The 10090-nt window shown below is 33.9% G+C and overlaps 1 protein-coding gene across 2 annotated transcripts; it reads right to left on the minus strand.

Moving 5' to 3' along the window:
- Positions 1-176: 176 nt before the first annotated feature.
- On the minus strand, positions 177-5638 carry PAP23 (purple acid phosphatase 23). Of its 2 annotated transcripts, none has more exons than XM_086231298.1 (10): positions 5302-5638; positions 4997-5188; positions 4037-4373; positions 3154-3371; positions 2824-3014; positions 2439-2720; positions 2019-2141; positions 1507-1564; positions 1173-1429; positions 177-838 (listed from the first exon to the last, which is right to left on the minus strand). In XM_086231298.1, exons 1-9 carry the CDS (start codon positions 5564-5566, stop codon positions 1314-1316), a joined length of 1782 nt encoding a protein of 593 aa, XP_086087424.1. In that variant the 5' UTR covers positions 5567-5638; the 3' UTR covers positions 177-838; positions 1173-1313. The 2 variants fall into 2 exon arrangements, with proteins under 2 accessions (XP_086087424.1, XP_086087425.1); XM_086231299.1 differs by having other exon boundaries at positions 179-838; positions 1514-1564.
- Positions 5639-10090: the final 4452 nt, after the last annotated feature.

Below are 10090 nucleotides of genomic sequence, written 5' to 3' on the forward strand. Positions count from 1 at the left end.
ACTTTTACTCTTAAAAAAGTCACTTGTGAAGTTTTTATTAGAAGATAATGCAAGATTTTAGAATTGGTATATGCCTGCGGATCTTCTTTGAAAAAATTTACAGCTATTGTTTCCTTTCTCTATTATATTTGAGGTTGATGTAATTTTTATTTTATTTTTTTAATACAATGGGGGACTAGAGGCCAACAAACCAAGACTAAAAAGCAAAAAAATATGGGCATAGCCATCCAATTTGAGCCCAAATCCAACTCCAACTCAAAGCCTAACCCAACTCACTCATTTGAGATTGAGTGCCTTTCTTTGTCCACAAGCAGAAGCTTGCACAATATTGCATGCTGGACATTTGTCTAGAATGTCTATGTTCAAACTTCAAAGGTAGATTGGTCTATCACAAATTGGTGGTTATTATACAAGCCATTATGCATAATCTTGTATATTTAATGTAAGTGAATCTCAGCACAGCATTCTCATATGTTAGAAAACATTAGGGTTTTTTGTTTTTTTGTTTTTTTTTTTTCTATGGAAGAACACAAGTTACATAACGGCAACTTGTCAACATATTCATGTTCTAGATCCCAAGATGGTGGTATCTCACACCATTTTCCATTCCATCAATCAACTTTGTATCAAAATGCTCTGCAGACATATCAGGGTTGATATAAATTATAAAACAGTCTGGACAACATTGTTTGAAGCAATCTGAACTCTGGATACCATCCTTCAGGCCTAAGGAATCCATTGTTTAAAGCAATCTGGCAAGAATTCGAAGAGCTGGAAACCTCATGTTCATAACCAAAGCCCATTAGCCTCTTTATCTCCACTGTGTATTATTCAGTTCCTATAATTCATTCTTAACATTTCAGCACAAGAAACACCATCTTCATCTAACCAAGATTTGGATAATCTTATGAACAAGAATTATATCATAAAACAAACAACAAAATTTTCACTGAAGTTCTATAATGTTTCTGGATTTTCGCAACAAAACAATGGATGCACAAATTTACACAATTAAACCTTGGCATTGTACATAGTCTCCAAATGCTAAATTGAAGGAAAACAAAAATATCCAAATAAAATGTAACTTCCCCAAAAACGATTTGTGAAGTTTTTGCACTGCTTAGCGACAATAAAATTAGATAAGAGAAATTAAGTCTAGTCAGATAAAGTACCTATGATTTGGGCAGCAATATAGCAGAGGATAGAGCAGCTATTGCCCAGATAAGCTGGCAAAAAAACCCTAGTTCCCAATTATCAAACACAAAAATAAAAATAAAAGAACATAGAATTTTAATTTCAAAGAGTCAGCTTACCTATGATTTATAATCGAAAGAGAAAGCACACATGCACAGCCATAGAGCAAAAGAGACTACTTGGAAGAGGAGAGGAGAGAAAGTGTTCCCAAGATTGGCATGGTGAGAGAGAGCACCTAGAAGATCAAAATCTGAATTAAGGGAATTACTGTCTTCTTATAAAAGTGAAGGAATGAGGGAGAAAGGAGCTTACCACTTACCAGAGAATGAGATGCAGCAGAGTGTGGGGGCAAAGAGGGAGCAACTGAGGGCTAGCAGTTTGAGAAAAGATAATGAAAGTGAGTGTGAATGTAGGAATAATGCATCAAAAACTCTTTTGGCAGACACAACTTGAAGGTGTGAGATACTGAAAAATGCACTTAAATGCTAGAAGGTGTGAGTTATTGAAACATTGAAAAACATATGTACTTATATTCTGGAAGTTTCACCTCTATACACTTAGAACATGTTTGCTAACCCAATTGAACACTGAAAATGACATGTTTCAGCAGTTAATTAATTAAGTGTATTTGTAATATTTTTAATTTGAAACTATATTCTTTTCAGCTTGAATTAATAAATCACAGCCACAAAGCTTAGCCAACTTTCACTATATTTATTAGATGATGTAACAATTTCTACTTTGAAAAATGTTGTTTTTTCAGTGAAAAAGAGAAGGATAAACATCATTGTAAAAAAGTTTATAGTGTCGAACTAAGAAATCACTTTTGAAGCTGGAGAGCACAACTGAGGTTGTCGCACAATGTATATTTGATCGCCATGACTATCTTCCTTATATGTATCTTGATTCCTGTGCCAAGTCCATAGAGCATATGTAGAATTCACAACCTGCATTTAGATATGAAAAGGACATTGAAGAGATATATAAAAGTGTAACTATAAGAAACATACATCAGGAAAGATCATGCTAAGTTCATTTCTACTTTCATGATTTGCACCTCAGAAGCATATTCATAAATACACACATGAAACTATGCAAATCACACCAAAAGAATCAGTAAACCTATTAAATGCTTGTGTAGATGAGAAAAATGCATTTAGGTGAAGTCCATTCTCCATTACAGGAAATGATCCTGAAAAAAATTGGTCATCTCATTCAAAGCATAGACCAAACTAAGTTTGTACCTCAAGTATTCCATGCCCAAAGCTGCTTTCTCTAAATGCACTCCACTCTGGTTGTTTGTTCCAACAGAAATTGCCTTTAGCAGGCCCTGAAGAAAAGTTCAAATGGCATACCCTTCCAATTTCTGGTATGTTGTCTCCAGCTGAAGGACACTTTCCAGGGTCATCTGCAAAATCAACATCAACTTCCTCAATATTTCCACCGTCTCCAACTGTTATGTAAACAGGCCCACATGGATCCAATGTATAGTTATATACTCTATTCATCCGCTCATAAGCATGCACCTGCAAAGTAGACAGTATATCACACTCATTAATTCAGCATCATAGAAGAAATTTGTTTTAATGGTAAGATCTTAAGGTTTTTTCTGCATCAACTTAAACTTACATGACCAGAAAAAACAATATCAACCCCATATTGATAAAGAAGTGCTTCCATTTCCTGTCTCATGCATTCAAATTCCTGATAGTGAGAAGAATAACTGTTATACCAAGGTGGATGCCATGCAGCTACCAGCCATGGGGTCACTGTGCGGTCTACTCGATGTAGATCTTCTTTGAGCCAAGCATACTGAGCACCTGGAATGAACATCGATGGGAGATAAAAATAAAAATAAAACTGTCAAATATACTAGTTGCAAAAGTGGTTGCATTTTCATACTTCAGAATTGCAGCACCCCCACATCAGAACATCAATAAAAGGTATGGCATCGGTTACCTGTAACATTGTAGTCAACATATGCTCCCAACATGATAAAATGTACTCCTCCAGCATCAAAAGAGTAGTAGAAGTTACTTTTAGAGCCAGATTCCTCTGATGGAACTGTGAACCTTGTCAAATAGGATTTAAAAGTGATTCCAGAAACTTGAGGCTCAATCTCATGGTTGCCCTCAATAACCATCATAGGAACTCTTGAGGTTAAAGGCTGCATGAACCTGAGCTTGCATTTCAAGCGTGTTAGTAACAAAACCAGACTAAATCAATTAATCCAAGAAAAAGCAGCATCTCAAATAGTTCAGACTATCAAATTTTATTACATGTTGGCATGTTGCTTCTAGCTAACTACCATCATAGATTGACATAATAATTTCTATGGCAAATCTCTAACAAAAACTGAATTCAACAGTGAAATAGGATGCACAGGGATTCAGGTACTAATTCATCCAATAAAAACAATTACTAATTTTATTCATTTGATGCCTGTTTTCTTTGGCACTCAGTTCCTTTTATCACTTCTCATGCTACCATGTTATTGGCAGATTTCTGCAACAGATGATCTTAAGAATTTATCAATTTTGGGAAGGAGGATGAGTTAATTGGAAGTGGTAGCCAATTAGAGGACCTTCGCAATGAATAATTGAGATTATTTTTAGTGTGCATTGAGTGTCTCCTTGGTGGATACTCTTCTTGTCCAAAAAATAAATCATAGAAACATCAATTTAAATGCACAAGCTTGTGCATGAGAGATGCAATAAAACAGAATCCTTGAGGTACAGAATTTAGTTAGTAGATGATTATCGATAAGAGAACACCATAAGTTTAATTACTAATCACAGCTATCCACCCTGCATGGCATGATTAAGGCTTTCAGAAAGTTTACCTTCCCCACCCATCCCAGCGGGGTTGATATGTTTCTCTGATAGGTGCATCTGGGAATGCACATGAAAAGCATGAAGCTCCTTTCCCACCAGTTGTACGGTACTGATTTGCATAACTTAAGTCTCCAACCATTAAAATCATTGATGGATCATTCTGAATCAAATGGTCAAAGGTTGTAGAGGTATTGCTTGTGAGACCCAAATCTCCAATGACAGCTATTCGGCGAGGATATGTGTTTGGGCTAGGCATTGGTAAAGTTTCAAAGGCATTTTCTTCACTCATAGCAGGGATAGAGCTATCCCCACACTTGTAGTAATATCTTGTTCCTGGTTTAAGACCTACAACAGAGAAGTGAGCTCCTAATCTTAGCAGAGCTGATATACTCTATTTCTTCCACTTATCATTTTCTAATAATTGGGATATGATGTTTGCAACCTAAATACATCTTCTGTCTCTGTGAGATTATAAACCCATATCTTTCATAAGTGAATTATGATACATTGACATGCTGAACTATGATGAAAAGGAGCTAATTTCATCCCATTCACAGTAGAACTCTTTATCCTCACTACATATATCTAAGCCCCAACTACTATGTATGACAGGACACTTGAGCAACCATCAACACCATTATCAATTGACCATAAATTTGCTTACCCAACATATTACTATCTTTCTCTTCTCATCAACAAATTTAAATTTACTCACCTAAGAGTTCTTGCTCTTTTCTTTTGAATTATTATTTTAGAACATATAGTGCCATTGTCCAAAAAGTTCAGCTAAGCATTATTTAACCGATAGTATGCGGATCAGAACTGTTGTCCTTTAATAAAACAATTGGATTAAATATAAATAGCATTAGCCATTCCTACCAAATAGATTTCTATTTTCGGATGCAAAAGATGATGTGCATTATAGTTATAATCAACAAGTTACTATAAGAATCAAAAGGTTTCCATACCATCAATCCTCACATGATGAATGATGCCAGAAGTGTAATTCAAGAGGCCTTCAAATGGGTACAACTGACTGTAAACAATAGAAGTCCCTTTCTTCACACTCTTATACTTGCCACTTTTTGTGCCATACCACACCTCACTCGCAGCCGTTGAAGGATCAAGTGGTGTCACATTTTTACCAATCTGGGCATCCCCTGACCCAACAAAAACCAACCCAATTCACCAATTCTATCAAACCAAACAAAGATAGCAAGAAAACAAAAAATCTAAACTTCGCAACATTGATCAATGCAGAGACAAGTAGTACCAGTAACCCAAGAAACCCACATGGAAGTAGGAGAAGAAATTGCAAGGGCAATCTGTTCTGGGAAATTTAGAGTCACATTCTTCTTGAGCCTGGGATGGTCCATAGGCAAGTCATCGCTGCCTCTACGCAGTGATGGGTCGAACCGCCGAGTCATAGGCTCAAATGGGCCTTCTAGAGTAGTGGGTATGTGAGTTTGAGTCACCACCATCTCTATTACGATCAAGAAAATGGTCAAAGTGATCCATAGCTTACAGTTCTGCTGCATTTCTGTATTTTTCCTTCGTATAGATGAAGAGTCGATAATAATGTAGGTGGGATTGGGAAGAGAACTAAGTCTGATCATTGGTTTGGCATCTCTGCATGGAATATGGGAATATGCTGTTTGTTGCTGATTTGTTTGAGGTATTATTACGCTTGAACTAAGCTCCACTTGTTTCATTGTACGTCGTAGTCAGACGGCTACTCAGCTTATGTAGAGTTTTAATCAGCTTCTAACCAATAGGAGAGAGAGGTTAATTGGTAAATATGATACAATTAAATTAATTAATCATGCAAATTACAGTGTTCTTTTGTTGTTTTTATTGCTTGCATTATCCACTGGTTTGCCAACTTTGCCGTTTGCTTCTCACCTCTGTTCTTTTAGTTTAGAAGAGGCTTTAGAATTTAGTAATATCATATTAAAACTTGCCATAAAATACTGAATAATAATAAGTATAAAGCCAATACATATTGTATACAATACAAGCTTAAAAGTATGCAACAGTGCAACACAACATCCCCCGATGAACATTAGCTAAAGTGACATGAGATGAATGGGGTGAGGGTTCTCTACTCAATTGAAACGATAAACATTATAATACAAGCTGAAAGTGAGACGTGGGCCTATGGCCATGATTGTACAAGAATTACTAACCAGATTTCTGGGCTTACCTTATCATTTCTCAGGGTTTTATTACTATTAGTTGGGCCTTATTTGGGCTACTTTATCTCATATTGGGCTAGGCAAGGCTTTAAAGTCCTGTTTCTGTCCAATGAAGCCCTGTGCACAGCATACAGCACCAATCAGCAGTTGCCAAACCAAACTGAAAAAAAAGTTTTTCGGACTTTTTTTTTTTTTTTTTTTTCAAGTTTTAACTTCATTTCCAGTTTCATTCAATTTAATACTTTGTTTAACTTTTTTTTATATTTAATATAGAGGAGGAGATTTGAACGATGAGACATTTCTAGCACAAATACCCTTAGTTAGTCAATACTTTGTTTTACTTGTTGATCCTCTCTCAAAGTCCTTTAATGATTTCGATTAATTTGCATGAAATTTTAACTAAATTTTGTATATGTATTTGTATTTCATAATTTGGACTTAGGGTCTACCACATTCACATTGAATGCATATCCCTTACTTATCCTTTCGGTGTTAATCTTTTGAATAAAAACACAAAATAAGTACTAAAAAAATCAACAAAGGATCCTGATTTCATCCCCACTCGACCCCAATGTTACTTGCATAGATAGATCTGCATAGTGCCTAGGGGGGCAATTGACCCCACTATGCGCAATTTGTTCCCTATTGAAGTTAAAGTTATTGTCATTTAACTTCTTTGAATTTTCTTAAAGAATATTGTGGAGGCAAAACTGCTTGATAAAATGTCTCGATAAAATAGTTTTTAAGCTTAGAGTAACTAATGCGCATTGGCCATCTCATTTTTTTAATACAACAAATGTTTAACCTTTTAATTAGCTAACCATATTTTATTTTCTTTTGAAAAAAAACGATGAGGATTAGGAAATTTGTTGACAATTAAGCATGAGGTGGGAGAATATAGAGGTAGGAATCTAATCGATCGTGTTGACAGGCAGTGCATGAAATGAAATTGGTGTTATGGCATATGCATAATACTTCTACGTGGGAACAGGTAGTTATGAAGTGGGCAGATCGAGGCCAGAGAGAAAAGTGTGTACGTGTGAACTGTGAATTGGGTTTTCGCAAATTTTGCATGGTAAAGTTGTTAACCAACGATGAAGGCAAAGGTGGAATTGTAGAGTGCTTTTTTATTATTGATTGATGGGTGCACGTGAAATCATGTGGCTAGGACCCTTGTGGACCTCTCATTACTACCATGCGTGCACGCTCTACATGCAAAACGTGCACTCATATATGATATATGCATGAGACACGTACTGTTAATTTTAGTATGGATTTAATTGGATCCATTAATGCAATCTTATATATATGTTTATCTAGTTGGTTATGAATTCATGTTATTAGTATCGAGTTCGTAATTTGGGTTGAGTGTCAAAGTTTAAATTTGGGTTTAGGTGTTGTAAATGTGAGAATGTGTAATGTTGTCGACGTGTTAGGTTAAGTGATTATATATGTTTCACTTCACCTAATTTAAATTGTACTTATACTTTACTCGTGTTCTACAATACATAAGAGGTAAGTGGTCATATGTGTTTCACTTTACCTAATATAAGTTGTACATATACTTTAATCGATACCACCTCTATATTCAACATATGCAGCAATCCAATACCAAATCACCAATGGTCAATCTATATCTAAATTTTTTATATGAATGCATACAAAATCAAAAGCCACACGTTATGTGGAGCAGCCGGTGTACAATGTCGTCCAATCTCACCACACAGTATTTTCTTCCTTTTTCAATCCTATTTGGGTGTTAACTAAGCACCCACTAGAAAAAGAAAAAAAAAAGTACAATTTAACACACACCGACAGTACACCAGCATATATATAATGCATGTCTGGTACCTTTACTCGACCCAAGTTGGGTTGCGTTTCAGATTTAATATGTGTTTAACTAGCTCTTGTTACTTTGAATGTACTATACCCTAATCTCACCCAATTTGTTCATTAAATAATGTATCAATATACATATTAAATAAATAAAACATTGTGATCACATTATCTAGCTAGCTAGTAAACAGAATTTAACATATAAATTTAGTGAAATGCAACAATTAATCATTTGTGTACTATATATATCTTCAAACCCTTTGAGATTTGGCTGGGGGTACATGCAGCAGTACTCTACAGCTGTTAGCCATGAATGTAAATACTGTTAAAATCTCAAATCTGACCGAAAAAAAAAATCTCAAATTCAAAGATTTGGGTCCCTGATCCAAGTAGTCCAAAAAAAAGTACCATATCATATCTTCCACCACAGCATAGAATTTTATTGGTTTCATTGTTTCCTTTTGTACGTATTCTTCTTAACAGTCTGTCCAATTTGTGCCATGGCATCTAGTGCAATTGTGCAAAGTATGTTTTTCAAAATGCATGCATATATGTTGAAGTTGTACATGTTTGATCCATTTGGCCAATAAGGAAAGTATATATTCCGAATCAGCTTCAAGATATTTTACGAGCAAGCTAGAAGTCACATATGACAAGTTCATACGATAATTTTTTTAGAAAATTAGGATTAAATATCAAATCTTAATAATTTTTTGATATAGCATGAACATTATATAATATTTCAATTAAACTACTAAATTTAAATGTAATTTTTTAGATTAGGTCACAAATATGTTGACCTCTTTGATTTGAGTCTTTTCCATTTGACATTTTTGTCCTTTGGCCCACATATAATGGATGTTAGTTAAAATTTATTAGGTTTTGACAAAATTGTTTTTGAGGCTTTTATATTATCTTGAAAATTTACTAATGTAGTCTCAACTTCACATTTAGTTGTGACTGTACGACACTCACAACTTCAAATTTAATTGTAACTGAACGACAATCACATCTAAGTTGTGATACAGTCACAGTTAAATTGTGACTTAATTAAATTTTTTTTAGAGAAATTATACTACAATATAGTATAAATATAGGTCACAATAATATTTTTACTCAAAATAATATATAGTATAGTAGTGTAAGTTGTCTCTTTCAATTTACCAAAACAGTTACAGTTAAGTTGTGACTGGATATATATATATATTTTAATACAATATAGTATAAATTAATATAATATTTGTGATGTAATATTATTTTTATTTTTTTATTGTAGTAGCATGTAATGTAATATTTGTAAATTATAATACCTTTTACTTTATTATTTTGTTTGACTTTTCAACTAGTACATAATCTAAAATACTATTTAATTTTAGTATCTAAACTAAAAAATTATTAAAATTTAGTAGTTAAAATCAATGTACCTTAATTTTTGCTGGTGTGCTATGAGCATGTGATCACAAGTTGTCACATCTACTTCTTTTTGTTGAGTGCATGCAATTTTGTTACAAAACTTTAAACAAACCACAAAAATTAAAAACAAAGAATGAAAATTGGTTATCTATCTACTTCTTTTGTTGAGAGCATGCACGTTGCTACAAAACTTCAAACAATCCACAAAAATTAAGAACAAAGAACGAAAATTTAAGAGGGCGTTTGGTATTTTATTAAAAAATAGTTTTCAAAAATTTTGTTCCTTATTTCATTCATAATTATCAAAGGTGAAACGAAAAATAGTTTTTGGAAGGGATACCATAAGCCCCCTAAGCAAATAAAGATGCATAAAGCTATATATAGACGCGTAATTAAAAGATTGATTATATAGATTAAAAGGTGAAATAATAGGTTAGGCTTTATCTAGCTTGAACAAAGTGATGATAATATATATTGACTTATACTCACTTGTGAGAGAAAGCATCTTTAAAGGTCAGTACTTTTAAAAGTTTTGACTATTTTATTAAACCTTTTTATATTGGAAGTAAGCTTTTGGATTAAACTTGGTATCATAAAAAAAGTGTAAACATGATAGAT

Source organism: Dryas octopetala, chromosome 2 (assembly GCF_963921425.1).
Source record: "Dryas octopetala chromosome 2, drDryOcto1.1, whole genome shotgun sequence".
NCBI classification, from domain to species: domain Eukaryota; kingdom Viridiplantae; phylum Streptophyta; class Magnoliopsida; order Rosales; family Rosaceae; genus Dryas; species Dryas octopetala.

Bases quoted from the DNA above. Each gene is read 5' to 3' on its own strand.
- PAP23 (XM_086231298.1), bottom strand. From the start codon at position 5,566: ATGCAGCAGAACTGTAAGCTATGGATCACTTTGACCATTTTCTTGATC. The intron at 2,721-2,823 runs GTAAGTTTAAGT...TCTACTTTGCAG, and splicing joins ATATTGTTTTTTCTGGTCAT to GTGCATGCTTATGAGCGGAT. The intron at 2,142-2,438 runs GTACAAACTTAG...ATCTAAATGCAG, and splicing joins TTGGGCATGGAATACTTGAG to GTTGTGAATTCTACATATGC.